Source organism: Sus scrofa, chromosome 3 (genome assembly GCF_054392235.1).
Source record: "Sus scrofa isolate SSC_HxYL_T2T_F1_AM1 chromosome 3, Sscrofa_HxYL_maternal_Yorkshire_Landrace_v2.0, whole genome shotgun sequence".
In the NCBI taxonomy this organism is placed as follows: Eukaryota; Metazoa; Chordata; class Mammalia; order Artiodactyla; family Suidae; genus Sus; species Sus scrofa.
The window spans coordinates 102,084,423-102,106,419 of NC_139385.1; the positions used below are offsets into that span (position 1 = coordinate 102,084,423).

At 33.8% G+C, this 21,997-nt stretch overlaps 1 protein-coding gene across 50 annotated transcripts in view; it reads left to right on the plus strand.

Moving 5' to 3' along the window:
- The window catches only part of NRXN1 (neurexin 1), a 1,114,648-nt gene that overhangs the window by 97,407 nt on the left and 995,244 nt on the right, over nucleotides 1–21,997 (plus strand). For 24 of the 50 annotated variants that reach the window (XM_021088237.2, XM_085019302.1, XM_085019323.1 and 21 more), the window contains exons 3-4: nucleotides 8,280–8,297; nucleotides 11,966–11,995. The exons of 23 other annotated variants lie outside the window; for them this stretch is intronic. In XM_021088237.2, coding sequence (XP_020943896.1) covers nucleotides 8,280–8,297; nucleotides 11,966–11,995 — 48 coding nt within the window. The remainder of the gene's footprint in view (nucleotides 1–8,279; nucleotides 8,298–11,965; nucleotides 11,996–21,997) is intronic. 3 more of the 50 variants (XM_021088238.2, XM_085019331.1, XM_085019338.1) reach the window with 1 other exon arrangement.

Genomic DNA, 21,997 nt, shown 5'->3' on the forward strand with positions numbered 1-21,997 from the left:
AATGCCCTTTATATGGCAAGTGCATATTAAATTGCCTAAGCTTCTAAAATATTTGACTTGGAATGAAAGTGGTCTTTTGTTTCAGACATTTTAAAAGGGAAGCAAAATGTTTTGTGCTGTGAATGAAATGAACACTTTCTTTTAAATTTTAAAGGCAGCAAGAAATTTATGGAATAATTCTCCTTTTTATTTCTAGTGATTAGAATGCCCATGGATATGCATTTACTAACCTAGGCCTGCTTTTTGCTATTAAACTAAGGCAAGGATTTTATCATTTTTTTTCCTGGGAAATAATTCACTCTAATATTATGGGTAAGAAGTCTAGGCATTTTTTCCCTTCAATAAAGGAAATTAAAGAGTATTAAATTTTTCTTTGACTTTTTAGAATTAATACATAAATGCAGTTAAGAAACATATATTTTCCCTGAAATATTTCTGCCTTCTTGCAACAGGATCAAAGAAATCATAAATAGAATCTTTGTACTCCTCTACTATATTACCTTAAAAAATTAAAGTGACAAAAATCAATGCATTTTGATTATAGACCCAGGAACAGAACACAGCTTTAGTAGACACTTCAGTATTACCCTGTGTTGTCCAAATTCTTCATGTTTATTTTCTTTTTAAAACAGTCTTTGAAATCTACACAAAGTTGAACAGTGATACTTAAAACATACTTTCTCTACATTCTTAGAATCTTCTACATTCTATTAGGGTATCTTGGGCAAGTCAACCAGCCACAGATAATAAAAAGATATATATGATAATGTTTATAAAAGTAGATTTAAGGTGGTTAAGGTTACCCAATAACTAGTATGTTTGTGTGTGTGTGTGTATATATATATATATATATATTCTTATTTATTTTGAACATTTGGAACAAGTTACTTGAGATCTTTGCAACATTTTATATAGAACATTTTATAAAAATTACAATCACTCTGATTGTTTTCTGCTTTCCAGTGATTGCTTCTAAAGATTGCAATGTTTTGGGAGTTCCCGTTGTGGCGCAATGGTTAAGGAATCCAACTAGGAACCATGAGGTTGCGGATTCAATCCCTGGCCTTGCTCAGTGGATTAAGGATCCGGCCTTGCTGTGAGCTGTGGTGTAGGTTGCAGATGCGGCTTGGATCCCGAGTTGCTCTGGCTGTAGCATAGGCCGGCAGCTACAGCTCCGACTAGACCCCTAGCCTGGGAATCTCCATATGCTGTGGAAGCAGCCCTAGAAAAGGCAAAAAGACAAAAAAAAAAAAAAAAAGAAGAAGAATGCAATGTTTTGGATTTACCTTGACATTCCTACATTATACCTAAGAGGTAGAGAATAGCACAGTTTGTAGAAAAACCGCCAACTTACAAATATTAGATTTAACCATTTTTAATTATTGATATTTGACCAATTTTGATCTGAAAGCAATTTTATATGCTCAACCTTGGGTGCTGCTGCACCAAGTCCTTTCAGTCTTTGGAGAAGCAGAAAAATTTTTCGTAACAGTCTTCTTCCTGTTTAAATGTTTTACATTTGAATGGATTATTAGATATTCATTTTAGTCAACTCTGAAAGATTCCTGGAAATTTTTAACGTACTAATTTATTTAGGAAAAAAATAGTTACTTCCCCTTAAAATTATTTTCAATGACTTCTATAAAGCTTTACAGGTAAATAGCCATAAATTGTAAAATATGCATATACCTTGAGTTTTAAACAGTAAAGCAAATGAAAAACTAAAAGCTTTGAAAACTGAAAAATCCTTTTAAGATTTATTGCATTTTTCTTTCCAACCTATTTGGTATATGTGCAAAGATCCTATTGGATTAAAGACATGAACTATTTCTTTTTTTTGAAACAAAATTTTATTTTACCTTATAAATAAGAATGTATGTAAAAGAGTTCCTGTCGTGGCACAGTGGAAACGAATCTGGCTAGGAACCATGAAGTTGTGGGTTCAATGCCTTGCTCAGTGGATTAAGGATCCAGTTTTGCCGCGAGCTGTGGTATAGGTCACAGATGCCTGCAGCTCAGATCCTGTATTGCTGAGGCTGTGGTGTAGGCTGACAGCTGCAGCTCTGATTGGACCCCTAGCCTGAGAACCTCCATATGCTATGGAGGCAGCCCTTTAAAAGCAAAAAAAAAAAAAAAAAAAAAAAAAGCAAAAAGAATATATGTGTAATACATATTTGGTAAGTTCCTTTGTGGCACATCAAGTTAAGGATCCAGCGTTGCCACTAGAGAGGTGCTGTGTTATGGATTTGATCACTGGCCCCAAACTGGTATGCTACCAGTGTGGCAAAAAAGGAAAGAAAGAAAGAATATATGTATAATTGTTGGCAGGTTAGTTTTATATCATATGAACCATTTTCTATTCAGTGTATACAAATCTAATTTGCTAAGCTCTAAATATAGGACTATTTTTACTATGGTTTACTTAGTCATATTTTCATGCAACGTCCCCTGAATTTAATAACAAAATATATTTTTTTCTCAGTGAAATTAAATAGATTTGTTTGAGAACCTAAGCATATTTGAGTAAAATCAGAAGTATTTGAAAGTTTATTTGAAACCTCTCCATACTAAAATGATTTGTGAAAAAAAACTTTATGCATCTTGCTTGTGTTAGATAGATCTCTCAAATGAAGGGCTATGGGTGTCCTTCAGCAGAAGTTCATCTACTCTCTATTTTAATGTTGGAAAGCCTGGGTTACATTGTGGAATGTTCTCTACTGGTACCACATAAGCCAAAGGATGTTTCCCGTTCATTTGCTCATGAGGAAAGTCACACCTGAGTATTAGCATATTCATAAAACAACTGGAAGAAGTGATATATTAGGGAAGTAGATAGGAATATATTTAAATTTATTTTCCCAAGTCCAAACCAAGAGCTTTCCTACTCTATTTCCTAATATGTGGTGACTCCAGACTCTAAGAAAGGAAGCACTATGCATCAGAACCAGCTGTCTTGGAGAGTTGTGTAACAGTGCTTGAACTTGGGTAGGAAAGTACATGGTAACACTCTGCTCATTGTTAGCTCTTAGTTCCGTATCAGGAAATGTTTATTTCTCAGTGAGCAATAAAACAATAAAAATGAGGACACGCAGTGTAGACTTGCTCTGTCTATGATCCCTGTTGAATGCAATGGTCCTTCCCTGAGTCCAGCTATTGATATGAATATAGAAATGCTAACTCTCAAAGTTTAGATGTAGGGGAGACTTAAGATTATAAAAGCAAAATAAAGACCTGGTAACAGTCTCATGAAAAGAAAATTTGAAATTGTATGCATAATAGTTTATGTGAACTACTCAATATGTACTTTAATTTGTTGACTAGTGACTGTTAAATTCCATTCGGACCATTGAACAGCTTAAACACCAGAAGAATCTGCCATATAATTAGGCTTCATTCTTTCTTCTCATTAATTCCATGATATTCTTGAATCACTGTATTGTACCAGAGGTATAGTCAGACATTGCCCATAATGTTCCTAGGGAAAATGATTTTATAGTTCCAAGTGTGATGCCAGGAATATCTCTGCTGCTTCAAGTTGATTTAGAGTCGCCTCTCTTCTCACTCCAGAACAGTGAAAATAGAGAAAAAATTGACTATTCTAATTGGCTTTTGTCATGCCTGAGGACTCTAGGGTGGGAGTGTCATTTAGGTGAATTTAAAACAAGCTACTGAGTCCACCTGTTCAAAAGCATTTTTGAAACTAGCCAGATTCCTGCTCAGGCTATTTCTTTCCTTTCTTAGGCCTCCATAGTGGACCTTTATACTTCATTTTCTGTTTTCATCTCCTCTTGATTCTGGCTAGCTTTTATCTTCCTTCAGTTGACTGTTGCACAGATCCCACAGAATCAGTGATTTCCTCTATTTCCCAGTCCTTGAAGCAATCAGACTCTTTGAGGTTTTCTAAAGACTTTCACTGCCAACACCAAAATAAAAATAAAATAAAATAAAATAAAGCTCCACCCTGTGCTACCATGGGAACCAGACTCTGCTATTCTGGCATTTTGTCCCACAAATGATGGATACAATCTTGAAAAGTAATGTGAAGAGCTTGAAAGGCGGGGATAGGCACTAGAAAGTTCAAGGTATGTTAAGAAGGAAGTAAAATCATATTCTGCATTCCTCCTTCTGCAGGCTTGAACCTACCACCAGTTTTGCTACTATGTATGCCACCTTGGAGGGTGTGGATCTGAGTGGGGGACCCCTTGTGGTAGTGGCAGTTTTGATGGAGAAGATGTAGAGACAAAAAAATGAAGGGAGTTCCCGTCGTGGCTCAGTGGTTAATGAATCCGACTAGGAAGCATGAGGTTGCATGTTTGACCCCTAGCCTTGCTCAGTGGGTTAAGGATCTGGCATTGCCGTGAGCTGTGGTGTATGTTGCAAACGCGGCTGGGATCTGGCATTTCTGTGGCTCTGATGTAGCCCATTGGCTACAGTTTCAATTAGACCCTTAGCCTGGGAACCTTCATATGCCATGGGTGTGGCCCTAGAAAAAGATGAAAAGACAAAAAAAAAAAAAAAAAAAAAATGAAGGGAGACAGTCAAGGGCACTAGCAGAGAATGAAGGAATCCAAAGAGAGAAAGAAAAGCCCAAGCAGTGGCAGCCTTCTTTTGGCCAATTTTTAATGTAAAATATAGTGCATAAGTTGACTACTGCATGTCCATTTAGATGGTCTTTTATATTGATACATTTAAATACTAATTACACAAAAAAGAATTATCGTGATATTTCACATTTTAATTCACTGATCATGATTTAATTTCTGATTTTTTTACATTGATAAAATGACATTGTTCCCCCTTATTTATTTCTCTCATTCTAGAAATTTACAATTAAGATTATGTATAGAGAACACTGTCGGGAGTTCCCGTCATGGTGCAGTGATTAACGAATCCAACTAGGAACCATGAGGTTGCGGATTCGATCCCCGGCCTCGCTTGGTGGGTTAAGGATCTGGCATTGCCATGAGCTGTGGTGTAGGTCACAGACACGGCTGGGAGCTGGTGTTGCTGTGGCTCTGGTGAAGGCCAGTGGCTACAGCTCAGATTAGACCCATAGCCTGGGAACCTCCATATGCTGTGGGTGTGACCCTAGAAAAGACAAAAAAAAAGATCACTGTCATGATAAGGTAACCGTCCTTGCATTCTTATAATCTGGGGGCAAAGGAGAAACATCTATGGAGATGCTCTTTTATAAATAATTTTAAAACATACAATTTAATAGTCTGCAGCCTCCCTTAGGTCAGCACACAGCCATCATTCTTAACATGACTCATATTCTAGTGCCTGATTTCTCTCTCTGCAAGGGAAGCATGTCTTATTTGAAAGGAAAATAAAATTTGTTATCTTTTCCATGGTTTTATATTCATTATTTTAGCAATCAAAATAAAATAAAAGAGTGTGATTTTATAGGTGACATTGTCATTGTAGTAAAATTTGATTTACTAAGAGATTAAATTCATGCATATAGCAGGATTAGGTCAGCAAAATTAAGAAACCAGGGTTTTCCACACACCAAGAGCTTTTCCTTAACTTGACAATGTCTGCAGGTAAGGCTGGATGGACTGCTTTCTACTTTACACTAAAGCCAAATAAATTGCTTTACCTTTGCACAGTGGCATGCTAATTTCGGCACCTTTCTCTGTTGCTGCTCAAGACCAAAATAGTATTTGATTGCAAAGAAAAGCAAAAGTGGGTGTGATGAGAAAAACTATTATTTTTAAACTTGATGTTCTTTGTTTACTCCAAAAACCAAGTAGAAAGGAAAGAAAAAAGGAAAAATACATGGAAAATGATTGTAAGTGCTAGAGCCATTGCCATTTGTAATTGCTTCTGAATTCTGAAATAACATGGGGATCACTTTGGGTTAATGGGTTTTAAATCAACTAAAGCCAACAATTTGGACACCCAAAGGGAAAGAATAGAATAAACAAGGAAAGAGAAGTTTGTTTCTTATGATTGAATCTGGAAATATGTAGAAACTCAAGGAAAGTCTGTTCTAAGCCAATTTTATTATTATTATTATTTTTAAAATAGAAGTTAATATATTACTTTTCCTTTCACTCTGGGACTTTAAAATAAAAATCTAAGTCTTCTGAAAAGACCATTTTCCTGAGCATGTTCAAGTCAGGATTTGATTACACTTTGGGCATGACATGGATTTACGTACAAGGAGCATCCTTTAGTTAAAAACTGTTTCTCTTTATGAATAAGAACTTAGAAAAATGCTGGATGACTGGCCAGGATCAGTGTGTCACCAGTGGCCCTGTGCCTTAGTTAACAGGGAAAAGAGAACTCACGTTCAGAAGGGATTAAATCAATAACCTTGATTTTATTAGTACACCTTCCTTTTCTGATACCCTACTAAGTACATTTATAAAATTGGTGTCAAGCCTGAGCCTGTTGTATTTTGTTAATTTGTTTTTCATTTTTCTTTCCCTGTTAGACTTTCATTAAGCACCTTACCAAAACCTTTTTCTGAGGCTGTACTACTGCAACCATATTTACCAAGTGACTCTCCTCTAAATTCCCTGGTTTTGTTGTTTTACTCTACATATTTTATAAATTTATGAAAAATGAACATCTTAAATGGGAACTAAATTTCAGAGGATATTATTATAAAACTAAAGGGTATTCTAAACATTAAAAACATCTATATTTTTGTATAATTTCCAATATAAAGCAGTAAAACAGAATTTTAATATTTGTGTCCATGTCATGTCCAGGCTGCCACTGAACACTAAGAAATTCTGTCTAGTTAATTACTTATTTGGAAGATTGTAAACCTAAATCAAATAGGAAATAAATATCACATACCACATATTTCAATTATATTTTTATTTCTTTTAAAATCAACTCCGGTAAACCAAGTATTAGGATGTTATTGTCCACAATTATCAACTAACAGTTTTCCATTATGTATTAAGGCCCACATCAATAAGTACACCAGTGTTGATATTTCAGTTTCCGCCTAATATATTTTCAACAAAATTGATGATTTTTAATTCATTGGTAACTTTAACCATTAAAAAAGCTACTGGTTGAACCTTATGAAATGGTGCATTTATAGTTGTTTTTCTCTCAAGTTTTTACAATTTCCTGTTTTGTTCTTTATAAACACTTTGATCAAATGGCTACTTACAAAATTTAGTTAAATAAATAAAATGTAACAATGAGGCAGGACACATCAACATGGATATAATTTACTGAAAACATTTTGGTAGGTACCGAAAACTTGCCCTCACTCTATTCCCATGAAACAACTTTTCCTTCCATTTCTTACTTAGATGGCAAACCCTTGTGTCTCAAATAGTACTTGAACTGAGTAATAGATACTAGTGATATTTTAAATTCCATACACTTACATAGACTATGTGTATAGGAAAGACATACACAATCTGATTATATATATATGTGTGTTTATATATACACATATGGAAATATACTTAAATAAATATATGAAAATATATAATATATATACATATGGAAATGTAAGGGAAAGTTCACCCATTGTTATCATTATCCTAACTACATTCATATTTACAGCCTAAATAGAAGTACAAGCTGAATAAATCTTGGTAAATTTTGCCTAATGGACAGCTCTCATATGGACTTCCTTGTAATAATTTCTTTTCTACTTAACATTTTTCAAAGTGTTTTTTAATAATCTGCAATAAACTATCACCATTTGCAACAAAATAAGAACACGTTATAAACAAACTAAATAAATAATAGATTTTAAGTGCATAAATTTGTTATGTTTATTTAAGGAAAGAAATTGAAGTCTTAGAAATATTTAAAGGTATTGGTAGTAATTGGATTCCACATTTAGGAGAACTGGAATTGCTTTAATTGAAATTTCATGGCTATTTGCAGTGAAATTTTCTGTTTCCTTTGTCCTTGTAATTCCAAATCAGAATTTAGAAGTAGAGTCTTTCAGAATTGTTATGTTTAAAAAGCTCAGAAAGTAATTGCCTAGGAAAACCATGCCAGCAACATGTAGGAGTAATGTTTGTTTTACACAGGGCAGTTAAGACTCTTTAAAATAGTTTGATCAGGACACAGCACTATGACTGTAACTGTCTCATGTTCTTTAAATGCTGCCAATGGGAGGGAATCCGCTTCCCTTGATTGTGTTTTCCCCTTTGAATGGGAGTGATGGAGCATTCTGCATGATGTGTTTGGTGCCTTGCATGAAAAAGACATGCAAAGGCAAGGTCCAGTCTGCATGCTGCTTAATGAATGTTTTTCCTTTTCTCTCCCTCCTTGTCATGTGCTTTCAGAAGACAACAATGTTGAAGGTGGGTGCTTTCTACTTTATTTTTCAACTCTCATTTGCCTTTTATTTCTTAGTATTTATAGAGTACATCTCGAATGTAGACGGTAAGTTGAACTTTTTTCTGAGTATTTCCTGATTTCTGGATTGTGTATCATTTTTCATGTAGAACACACCCTCAACTCCATCAACCCCAGCTCTATGAAGCTCCTTCAGCCTTAACTCCAACCTTTGATGGACTTCAGCATTCCATATGAACCTTAGAGTGCTTATTTTGGGTTCTATGTGGAAAAATGACACAATCCTCCTTTTTTTTTATTTTAAATGAGAAAGTATTCATTTGCAGTTTCAAAACGCAGTGCATGATTCTTTCTCCATTTTTCCTTCATCAAAATGATTTCTTTTCTTTTGGAAATGTTCAGCATTATATCATCTTTAGCCCATTGGTTTAGTTTCAAAAATTTGATTTATAAAAAGAACACAAAATAAAGTACTGACTATAAGGGTGTAAATTTAGATTAAAAAGTAAGCCATTGACCAGTGGAAATGAAAGCATATAGCAGTCCAGCATGATTACTGGTAAGTATATTTGTAATATTCTGTGTCTGTAAAATAAAATTATGGCATTTGTTCAAGGTTTTCTAAAATTATCACTATGAAGGAATTTTGAGCTTATACACTTTTTCCTGTAGAATCTAACAAACTAAAACATATTTCAACATACTTACCTTTGAAGAACTTAAATGCATTAGTCCACGTGCTGCCAAACAAATATGTAAAGGATAAAAATACAAAAGTACTAGGAAGAACAAAGAATTGTGAAAGGGAAGATGATGCTCTATCAACTTATCTAATCACAGCATTATCAGTTCTTGCATAAACAATTTACTAACTTACTAATATCCACATGTCAGAAGAAAGTGTTTAGCATATTTAATTTAATTGTATGTTAATTTTTCTTTTTTTGTGGCTGCACTTGTGGCATATGGAAGTTTCTGGGCTAGGGATTGAATCCTAGCCACAGCTGCAGCAAGGCCAGATACTTTAACCCACTGTGTCAGGCTGAGGATTGAACTATGCCTCCATAACGACCCAAGCCACCGCAGGTGGACTGCCAACCCACTGTGCCACAGTGGGAACTCCTAGCATATTCTATTTTGCTACAGCATTTTAAAATACAGTTATTAATACTGTTCATTTCTACATTATGATAGATTCCTCGGAAATACAGTCCCTATCTGGCGTTACAGATAAACAGCCATTAAAATTTTACCAAGATTTGATGTCTCAAAGAATTATTCATGATAATACAAAGTTAGTAGCAGGTTTCAACATATTATTTGTGATTCTTTCGTGGGCAACACAATTGCTTGGTTGCTGAACATTTCTGATTCATTAAGTAAAATAGATTAAAACTTTAAAAGCAACTATCGATGACTGTTTTTCCAATTGTTGCTTCTGGATATGGCTTCTGTTTTTCTATACTATAATTTTAATAACGTGTGAGTCTGTGCTTGATAAAGTTATTACCATACAGGTCTGACTGACATCTTTCAAAATCAGTCTCATTTATAATTTGCATGTTATTTGAGATTGGCATTTCTTTAACCATTCTGTAAAGTGTTCCATGTTTCTGTTCTTTCCTCTTTAAATCCACTTGCATTCCAGGGGGCTTTAAAGTTGCTTAATAAGCTTGAGTGCCTCTCCCCTCACATATACTCATCCTGTGAAAAATTTTGACAAGATTTTCAGAGTGTAGGCTCATAAACTATCATGATAAAGTTTATTCAATCACAATTTTTAAAATCCCTATTTATAACTCCTCTTCGGCAATACAGTGTAGCTCTCTGAGAGTAAGGAAGTTTAGCACGAACAATATGAATGTTTCTGAGATTTTTAAATTTCTGTCCTGAATAAGGTGGTCTTAAAAATTATTAGTGTGATCTAAAAGTTATACAGAGCTAATTTCCTTGATTTAGTCTGCAAATAAGTTATAAGCTATTATGAGGAATAATATGTAGAGGAGTTTAAAAATTGAAATTAAATTAAAATTACATAATCTGGACAGATAAGCTACTGTTCCTAAGCATGTAAAATATCATGAATCATCAATAGATCATAAACTTTTTCATCTGATTGTGTGATTTTTTTTTAATTAAAATCACTTGGAAAATATTTTTAAAAAGCTAGATTAAACATTAAGCTAATATGTTAAACATTTTTCACATTGTGATTATATGATGATTTGTAATTGTACCTTCCCAACAGGAATATTTAAATACCCCTTATATTTTTAAGGAAATGATACCAATAATTTCAATACTGATGCAAGTAATATAGAATGTTATGTAGTTCAAAGTCTCAAATATATTTGAAACAACACTGGGAAATGAAATATAAATTTTATTAAAGTTGTATGTATACTATATTGCTCTAACACTTTCCCATCCTCTTGAAGAGGAGCTTTATTTTTAAATTTAGAAAAGAGAACTAGGAATTAATGCTGAAAAGTAAAATGTATCTCTTGGATGTCGAAGAAGTTTTTTAAAGAACATTACTAGTTTTCTTTAGAAAAGGCATGCTCTTCTATCTGAAATTGTCAAGCAAGAGTTAAAAATAATTTTGGAGTTCCCGTTGTGACACAGTGGTTAACGAATCCAACTAGGAACCATGAGGTTGCGGGTTCGATCCCTGGTCTTGCTCAGTGGGTTAAGGACCCGGCATTGCCGTGAGCTGTGATGTAGGTCGCAGATGTGGCTCTGAGCCTACGTTGCTGTGGCTCTGGCGTGGGCCGGCAGCTACAGCTCTGATTAGACCCCTAGCCTGGGAACCTCCATATGCCAGGGAGCGGCCCTAGAAAAGACAAAAAGAAAAAAAATAAAGAGTTAAAAATAATTTAAATAAATAGAGGGAATTCAATATTTTCAGAAAACTTCCTTGATAAAATCATATCTTAAATATACTCGTATTAACTCATAGTTTGGTATTTAAATTATGTTTAAGTAAAATACTAAGTAATTTTGTTCTCCATGGAAAATTACATAGCCTATTTAAAGATGATCCATTGTTTCTTAAAAACATTATTCTGTGATAAATTCTAACTTTACAACTGCATGTCTGATGTTCTTTTTTATATTTGAACAAGCTTAGTCAATTGCTACATGTGTCAGGCAAGGAGCCATCTCTGCATTCTCATTTCAGTGTCACTAAGGATTTTTTTTCATTTAATTATAAAATTTCTCATTTTTTGATGAGGGGAAAAAGATCAGACCCAGCCCATGTTTCAGGTATTCCTTTGGGTTTTAAAAAAATAAAATTTCATCACCAAAGAACGGCAAGCCCCGTGAGGGCAGTGTTCAAAATAGTCTCATCAAAGGGCATGAAGGGCAGATGCAGAATTGGAGGGATTGGTTGGATTTTAAGTCATGCTCTCATGCTCTTGAATATTCCAACTGCTTTGTGGAAGAAATACACAGTGCAGCATATGCAAGTGTTTAAATTGCAGTTTTATAACTCTTTGCCCCTAAGCATTCCAACCAGGAGTTGAAAGAATGCTTTTTGATTTGCCTCTGTGATACAGACATGTCTCATAGGAAACAAGATGTCTGTCACTGAACATTTTTGTCACTGCGACAACCCTGCCTTCCCATGCTCCCTTGTTTATTGCTGACTGTGCTCTTGTTTCCCTTCAAGGTCTGGCGCACCTGATGATGGGCGACCAAGGTATGGGCTCTGTTCCTTTTCCACTCTGCTTCCAGTGTTTTCTTGTTCTGTAGCTGCTTTCAAACCATCACTGCAAAGAATGGGCAAATGCTTGCAATTTATCTGGCTGCAAATTAAATACATAACTTTTGTTCGCATTTTTTCATGTTTTTTTCCCCTTTATTTGTTGGTTTGATATTGGTTTGCTATTTTGATTTTTATTTTCCTTCATTGTTTGCACTGTAATATCTGCAAATAAATGAGACATAGAATGAAAGTTTCCATACATTTATCAGCATATGCAGTTAAGTGTGGTTATAGTAAAGAAAAATTAAGAACCATCAGAAATCAATATATGAAAGAAGACATTCAGTTTAACCTCTTGCATCCAGAGTCCATTTTTCACCCATGCATGGCAGTTTGGAAACATGCAGACATCTTTGGCTTCTGGCTTCTTGAATGCTGAGTATAGTGTTTCACAAAATCAATACTCTTTCTACCTATAGTTATTGTGTATCTCCTTTTTGTATTGTCTTTTAAAGTGAGCATGGGCTTTCCAATTTCCTTGCATGTATTGCCTTTAAAAAGGCAAAGTTCTCAACATGTACTGATTTTATCTCCTTATGTTTTCAAACCTTTATTTATACTTTCTTGTTTGTTTAATTTTCAAAGAGTAGTGCATTTACATAAATTCATAATTCTTATTGTTGTTTCTCTCCTCTTTATTCTCTTTGTATGGAAATCCTTTCTTCATGGAACCATTTCATCAAACCCATAGGTAAAAGTAAAGGTATTACATTATTTTATTTCTTCTTAATATCATCTATATGAATTAAAGTGTGTCTATATTATGCAAATATATTTAGACCTTTTGGCATTAGTAATGGGCACTAGGAGGTAGGTATGAGCGGTAATGAATATTTTATGAATTTAAGGTAAGACAAATCCATCAAAATATTTCCCTCCTTTTCTTCTTGGTCTTTAGAGTGATTTTTTTTTTTTCATGTCAGCTGCTTACATAATTAGTATATTTAGAAATTAGTTACCGGTTTCAGTGTCAGTTTTTGCAGTATCATTTAGTGATAGTTAAATGATGAATGTAGCCACCATAAATATATCATCCTTAAACATTTAACTCTGGAGCACACCCGCCCTAGCCGTTATGCCTTGGGATGTAAGTCTAAGCATGTGCAGCATTGAAGTGGTACTGCTGGAGGCTTATCAGCTTGTGGTCTGCTAGATGTCATATATACACATTGACTCCATGGTAACCTGAAAAGGCAGTGTCGTGCAAGAGACAAAGGAGATTCCAAGACTATTCTTTCTTTTGTGCATACTAACTTTGCTTTAAGAACCTTATCAACCAGGTATACATTTCTGCATCATTTGGTAAGTCAGGCATGTGTACTCTTTGACAGTATTGGTGCCAAATTTAAAAGCATGCTTAGTTTGCCATTTAGAACCATCCACCTGTGTTTAGTGTTTTCACTAAAAAGAGAAGTAGATATACAGCTGTGGTAATATGTATCATAGCCTTTAAATAAACCATTTTTGACTATGTATTAGTGAATGTGCCCTTGGTCTCTAGTTTTGTTTTATATTGTTTTTTACAGAGTTTTTTCTTTGTAATATTTTAAACGCAAGCATGTGTTTCTTTGAATTCTCTCAATCTTTCTTTTTCTCTGAATCTTAATTAGTGAATTGGGACCAAACATCACAGTTCTGCATTTTTATAGTGTCATCTAGCAAGGAAACTTTTCTGTTTGAAAAAGCACCTGAACATGAGTGTGGCAATAAGTAAGAAGTGATATCAAAGTTTTAAATGTAGGAAATGAAACTTTAGAAACAAACGTTGTTTGGCTACTTTGAGCCAATAAAATGAGAATATACACTTTTGCAGTTTGTGATTTGGCCAACCATTTCTAATAACATATTTTAATCTTATTTTAAGCCTTCACCAAATACATAAATAACAATATGTATCAATTTTTAAGAGATTTTTGTAGCTTTGGGGACACTTTCTAAACTTTTTTTGAGGCCAAATTCCCGTTGCCTCCCTTTGTTGAGTGGGCATTTTCCACCATGTTCCTTAGTGTAGGACTCATGATGGCATAGAGGCAACTATGTATTTTATTTTACTGGCTGAGTGAAATTCATGTATATGTGTTTGTATATATGCATGTATGTATTTGTATGAATGCATGTGTATGCATAAACTTTCTAAATATACACACATATGTATTCATTATGTTGTGAAAAAATAACTCTCTTAAAATAATATTCTAATTATATAACCATTAAACTCTACATATGGAATAATTCATGTTTATACCTAGCCAGTATTCATTTTGGTGTAATTAATGTTGTGTCACTTAACTTTATTCAGTTTTACTATGTCTGTCATAAATGTTTTCTGTTGGCATGTGTGTTAAACATATTTTTACTTCACCAGTTTTCATCAAATTTTATTCCTCAATCAGCACAAAACTACACAGGACAGGAATTTGGTTTTTTCTTTATGCTCTTCTTCTGTTAATAGGACCAGAATGCTTTTTGAAGTTAAATGGGAAAAGAAGACTTTAAGATGTGCTTGAGTATTGTGCAAATCAGAGTGATCACTTTTACACGTTGTTAGTTAATTTATATAGAAATGAGAAACATTTTTGTCTTCATTAGTTGAAAATTAATTCAATAAATCTGTATTTTTCTTTGATGTGGTATCCATATTTAACGAGTGCCAGTAAAATAGGGAATGCACACAGGTGCGTAAGTTAGTTTAAATGACAGAAATAGAAGTGCTGTGAGAGTAGTAAAAAGTGTGATCAGTGATTGGCATTCAGAAAAGAAAAAGATAATGTGAATCAGGATCTCTTTTAGGAAGATATCCCTGCCTTGTGCCACCTGTTGGAGGAGTCAAAAATGTCTAGAAACTTTACAGTGTAGCTTCCTGTATCAGGTTATATCCTAGTTGTGCATAAAACATGTGTTAAACAGACCCACTCTAAAATAACTGACTTGAATTGTAGATTCGCGCTCCTCAAATCTTTCCCTCAAAATGTAATCCTGGAGCATTTTTATTGCCACCACTTTTCTCTTTAGGAGTAGTGAATTCAGGTGCTCTAGAATGAACATCTGTGGATTAGTCTTTCTCCTTTTTGAATCCAGAAGCAAAAGTAGTTTCAAGAACATTATTGCTGTCATTTTTATTTCTTCTGTATAGATTCTTAAATATTTTCTGAATTTTTAAAATGTCCAATGATAGATTGTATTTCATTTTTTTAAAAAAAGTAATTAAAACAAAAGAACATTTCTTCTGATAACTTTCTTCACCCTCCTCCCCAGGCTGCTTTCTAGAGGTAAGCACTGGTATCACTTTGTGATATGTCCTTACAGAGTATGGCCTTCCATACTCTGTAATTAATTCTCCAGGGTTTGAAAACTGCAGAATTCCATATCATATGTACATGACAAAAAACAGATTAGTCAGCTGGAAATGTGTTGATTCTCATTGCTGTGTGCTGGCAAATTCATAATGGATGAAATGGAAGTTTTGTCTCTTTTTCGGTAGACCATCATGCCTCATTTTTTCACTTGGTCATTCTATTTTCCAATTTTAGAGTTGCTTATTTGGATTTGTTTTTCTTTTTTTATACACAAGGATTTCACCTTATAAACTGATTACAGTTAGAAATAAACTTTGAGGTAGCTGAAGAGAAATAGTATTCAGGACCAACCTGATCTGTTGGTTGTGGCTAGATGGATTCAGAATTGTCTCTGTGACTTTGCATTTGCTTGCCTGTCAGGCTTGAAATTTGTCCCTGGTGCTGTTAGGACTATTGATAATATTAACTTTATTCTCCACTCTGTTTAGAATTTAGATTTATCTATTTGCCTGAGAATATTCTTTTGTTTTTGATATTTTTCTGTGTATGTTTAATGGGTCATTTCATTCCAACGATGTTTTTATTTATATTTCACTATTATTTGAAAAAAATTAATGACCATTTAAATCAGAAAATGTCAAAGAAAGTTACACTGCAAATCCAGCCATTGTGGCTGGTTAGTCACTTGGGAGCACAGTTAAAATTTGTCAGTTAAATGTTGGTGCTTTGCTTGGAAGCCTATCTTTTCCATCATCACAATCATTGTAATTGTATATATTTATGTGAGTGATTATATATTTAATGTCAACTTTTCCTAGTAGAATGTAAGCTCCATGCGGGCAGGAAGCCTGTCTTTCTTCTTGACCATTATATTTCCAGAATATTTTCCTTAATTGTATCTTGAATTTGCCATTCTCATGACTTAGGTATGTGTGTCTTCGGGCCAGGGAGCGGGGGACATAGTGGAAGAGGTGGTTGTAGAGGAGGCTATGGAGAGTTGGAATGGACATAGTAGAGGGTGGAAAAGGAAGAAGAAATGTATTCAAATAACTAAAAAAATTGTAGCAACAGATTATATTGAATACTCTCCATGTCTTTGAACTTCTTTTACTTCCTATCATTCATATCCTTTTCCAAAGTTGCAGTATTTCTTTCTAGTAAGACATCCTTCTCATATCATTTTAATATGTTTTAGCTTATGCATAGCAGTGGTCCTGTAAGAAAATAAAGTCAATGTAATTTTGTGCCTGATGGTTTTCAAAATTTGTAACGTGATTCACTGTCACTGTGACAAATAATCATATTTTATTTTCTAATTTTCACTATTTGTGTAATAACAGGTACAGGACTTTCCTGAAATTCACACCTGATCTTAAGCTATCTTACGTGGTTTCCATGAGTTCTTTTTTTTTTTTTAACTATATCAACTGTGATGTACTGTAAGACCTGTGTTTAAATTAGGCTGGATTGTAAGCTCTCAGAAAAACCAGAATTTGTATTATCTTGTGATATGAGCATATTTGCTATTCATTGCATTAAAAAATCCTCCAACATATTTGCAAAATAAATGTCCATTTGATGCTTTCAAATGTTTATCATTTGATTGTCCAGGTTTCTCATGTTACTAGAAAACAAGGTATTATATGTACAGTTGTCAAGCATGTAATTACACATTTTAAAAGTGCTTAAATTTTATTGTTTTTGTGAAAATGAAGATATTAAAGGAGAGTAATTATAGAGGACAGATTTTTCTCATAATCGCTTGTGTTAATACCTATATATAATTGACTCCACTTGACTGATAAGCAATATCAAAGATTATGTATTTTAAAAATTATCTGTAATATCAAAGCATAGCTAATATTCCTTTTACTCTTGAAATAGATTTAATATTATTAATACTTAGAGAAGATTGAAGTATTTAGTATCCTTATACATTTTCATTTGTTTCCATGGTTTTTGTTATCATCTTTCAATTCTTCTGTTGCTATGTAGCTAATTTGTGAAGTGTACAATTTCCAATCACTAACATCATGATGTGTATTTGTTTTATAACTCTGAAATACATTTTTCTGTGGCTTCTGATGTAGAACTAATTTAATTTTGAAAATATCACATTTATCTTCTTTGTATGTCTTCTTAAATCATATTTCTTCATTTAGGTTCAAAATATTAACCATTCTATATTGTTCAGAAGCATTTGTGAACATTGACGGAATCTTAACTGCATTGAAATGCCTATGTGTGCTGTGCTTGCAACTAAAACCTAGTTTATTTTGGTTCATCTATTACGACTTCTGCTGTTTCGGTGCTGGATACTCCTCATTCACAGCCACAGAACATGGAGAGACCAGAATTTCATGTAATGAATTCAGACATTACATATCTACTTCATTAGTATGATAAACATAAGAGGTTATATGACTGTTTAGAATTCGGTATTTCTTTTGCAGTTCTCCTTTAGCCTACATGCCCATCAGTTCTGAGAAAAATCAAGAAAATCTACTTGAGGAATACATATTTATGTACTATCTTTTGCAATTTAATCAATTTTATCATTATATTTATTTCTGATAAGAGTCCCAGCTTCTTTTTATCTTAGTACTCTAGCTCTTTGATGAGAAGTTTCCTGTTCATATTCTGTAAACATTTATGACATTGAGTAACTGGTAAACTAAACAAGCCTTTTGTTAGGCTCATAGTGGATTAATTAATCCTCAAAGAAGAACACAAAAAGGACTCTCCACAGTCTTAAAGATTAAGGTAGTATAAATATAAATTTATATGATTCACCAAAATGGATCACAATAACAAAACATTTATTTATATTATGGCATATTGAGTTTTAAAAAGATTTTTATTTTTCCAAAATAATTATTTTTATCTTATTTATCTGTTTTGAATGTATTTCTGTTAATCTAGATTTAAAAAAAATAAAATTAAAGCAGGGTGGTAAGAAAATATTTCTTGAATTGAGTTGGCCTGTGGTTTTAAAGAATTCCCCAGAGTGCTCAGCTCATATACTAGAGAGATTTGAAACTTTTGTTAGAATCATGGAATTTTTGAGCAAGAAAGGACATTACAGATTATCTTAAAAAATTGTTGACACTTTTAATTGTAAGGAATAATAGGAGATACTGCTTTTTATGATAGATAAAACACTGTGGATACTTTGAACTAAAATAACATATAGAATAACCAACTTTAGGGAGACCAATTTAAAGATTTTCCTCCACTTATACACTAATAGTCATGAAGCAGGGTTTTCTTAAAAAATCAATTTAGAGGTAGTATGAAGAAAAATAATTATAGAGTACTATATAAGATGCTGTTATTTCTCAGTTTGAAGGTTTCATTTTAGGGGAGTCTCTACCTTTAACAGGGGAGAAAGAAAGTGTGGTGAATAAGGATCATGAAATCATAAGATTTGGGTTCAGATCCTATATTTGCTTTTTACTGCCTTGGGTAAGTAATTTAGCCTTACACATCTAAATATTATGATCTTTATTGTTAGTTAATAAAAATACTCCCTGCTCAAGGAATTGTTACATGAAAAATTGTAAGAGAAGTTAAAAGTTGTTTTTTTTTCCAATGGTGGCAGTAAAATTAAACATCCTATGTATGTTTTGATTAAATGAATTTGAAACTAATGATTTGTAATCTGCCCAAGGTGTTTTTTTTTTTAAGTTATTAACATCTTAATATCTTCTGCCAATCCTACGAATACCCTATAATCTATGATTCTGTGATTGTTAGGTTATAACTAACTGGTTATCAGTATCTTGATGGTCCATACTACAAAGAACATTGGTACAGTAAAGCATGAAAAGTTGATTCTGCTCAGTCAAAGGTATTTAGATATTTCAGTAACTCTTCTGACTTTCACAGTTCTCTTGCATACAAGGATGAAGTCAAAATGGATTTGCCTCCCCTTTGAACAAACCTAGCAGTTCAGTGACAAATGCTGATTTTTTAGTGACTAATGCAAATTTATGGGCTAAAGGGGGCAGGGAGATAAATGTTTTCACATGGACTGGAAGTGTCACCTAGAGAAAAGTTTTTTATGAGTTAATATTTTGCCTCATTAACAACTTCATAGAGTGATATATGAGATGAGCTTAAAATAACCACTTAGTCACCCAAAGATCAATTTTCAAAGAAAAGCTTAATTAGGGACTTTTCTTCGATAGGTATCTTTGTGGAAAAAATAACATAATTATCTCAATTTACTTAAGTTATTGGTTAATACCTTTACCTCCTTCAAGATTTTGCTCAAATTCCAGCTGAGTCTCAAGGGACTTCTTTTGACAGTCCCATTTAATACTATGATTTGCCCCTTTCCTGAATTGTCTTAACCCAATCTAGTTTCTCTTCCATAACAATTATTTTAACACACTTTAAAATGTTTTCATTTATTTCGTTTACTGTTCATTGTCTGTCTTTGTTCCTCTGCCCTGCCTTGGTGTATCTCAGGGGCCCTTAGAACAGTGGCTGGCACAAGTAGGGACTCAAGTATACTTGTTTAATGATTGACTGACTAATTGGTCAAACAAGTTTATACAATTTCCTTTTAGACTTTACACACTGATTTTCAAATTTCCTTTTCCTTTTTGCTTCAAGGTGAATCTTCCAAAAAAGGATGAACAAATAAGATCAATAAAACCAGAAAATTTTTTCTTGAACTTGGAGTGAGGAAAACTCAGACCTTTGATCTTTTGATCTTCCTCATCCTGTCCCCAGATTAAGTGGTCTCAGAGTTTGGAAGGGATTTGTAAACCACTCCATGAACCACTGATGGTCAAGCCTTTCCTTTAAAATTCCTCTAAAATCAGGCTTTTTTTTTTTTTTTTTTTTTTTTTTTTTTTGTCTTTTTGCCATTTCTTGGGCCACTCCCACAGCACATGGAGGTTTCCAGGCTAGGGGTCCAATCAGAGCCAGTCTACGCCAGAGCCACGGCGACGTGGGATCCAAGCTGCCTCTGCAACCTACACCACAGCTCACGGCAACGCTGGATCCTTAACCCACTGAGCAAGGCCAGGGATGGAACCCGCAACCTCGTGGTTCCTACTCGGATTTGTTAACCACTGCGCCACGACGGGAAATCCAATCAGTCTTTTTTTTTTTTTTTTTTTTTTGAGATTGTCTCACGTTTTGAAGTTTTATTGAAGTAGAATTGATTTACAAGGTTGTGATAAATTTTGTTATACAACAGAGTGATTCAGTTGTACCTTTACACACATCCATTCTTTTTCAGATTCTTTTCCCACATAGACCATCAAATAATACTGGGTAGAGTTCCCTCTGCCATACAGCAGGTCCTAATAATCAGTCTTAAATGAGTATTTCTTTAAGAAGAGAATAAAATTCATCTTTGTATTCTCTGTGGGTATATAGGTAACAGGAAGAAGCTCCTGGAAGTTTGGCTTCTAACTAGTGTGATTCATTGTGACTTTCAGGAAGTACCTTTTGGCAACTGCTGACAGAATGAAAATTTCAAAGAATGAAGTGTATCCTCGTGTACTTTGTGTTCATGGAGCTTATCTGGTGTTTCTTGTATTAAAGAAATAAATTATTTCTTCCAGGTCTTCATATAGCTATATACACCTAAAGGGCCTTTGACTTTTTCCCAGCATGGGGATAAATGATCATATGTTCAACTAGATGATTTATTGAGTGGTCAAATCTGCAGTCAGCTAAACTAAACTATGGAACTTAAGGGAAAGAATTACAGTGGTAGGAAATCTGTGAATTTAAAAGCAGCAACAAAACTTGAAGGCCTAAAGCCATATTTTCTTTAAAATGAGTACGTTATTTGTCCTTTTCGGTAGAAATAGCTAGCGGTGGAGAAAGCAGGGGAAGGGGAAGAGAGAGAGAGAGAGAGAGAGAGAGAGAGAGGCAGGCAAGGAGGGGGAAATAGAGAATTCTCTCTAGAAAGAATGAAAATGGTTTCATTCAATTTTAGTCATTATTACTTAAATTACCAATGAGATTCTTCTGTATTTGGGACTGTCGCATATTGCAAAGCCATAGCTTTTCAGAATGGATGTTTTCAAGATTTTTGACATTAAGAAATATAAACACAAGGATAGTAATAGTCACCACTTTTCAGAACATGTCTTTACACATTCAAATTATATCTGCTTATATAAAATGTGTACTCCACTAAGGGTTTTTTCTTTTCTGCTTGGCTTGTTTTCCTGTGGATTACTGTGTGCCTATGACCACATGATACCTCATTCAGAATTGTAGCAGCTGAAATAATCTCCTGTAATTATTAATGTTTATATCTTCAACTGAGTAAAAAGGGTGAAGGGAAGTAACCAGAGGTATGAAGTAAGAATAGTATTTTCTTTCACCTTAAATAATATATTTTTTTCACATAGCCCATATATAAATCAGAAAATAAGTCTACTGAGACAGTGGATAAGATAATTCAGAAAATTAAAATGACTTGTGTGATATATGAAATTTCTAAGCCATATGTTACTTTTTTGGCCTGAATTAGGTGGTCAACTGACCCAATTTTTCAGTTAATTTTCTGGACTTGGCATTATAAAGTCATTAGACATTTGGAGAAAATTAAGTTACTCCATTCAAGGAAATAGTAAAATTTAGACTGGGCTAAAGTGCTGCCAGAGGG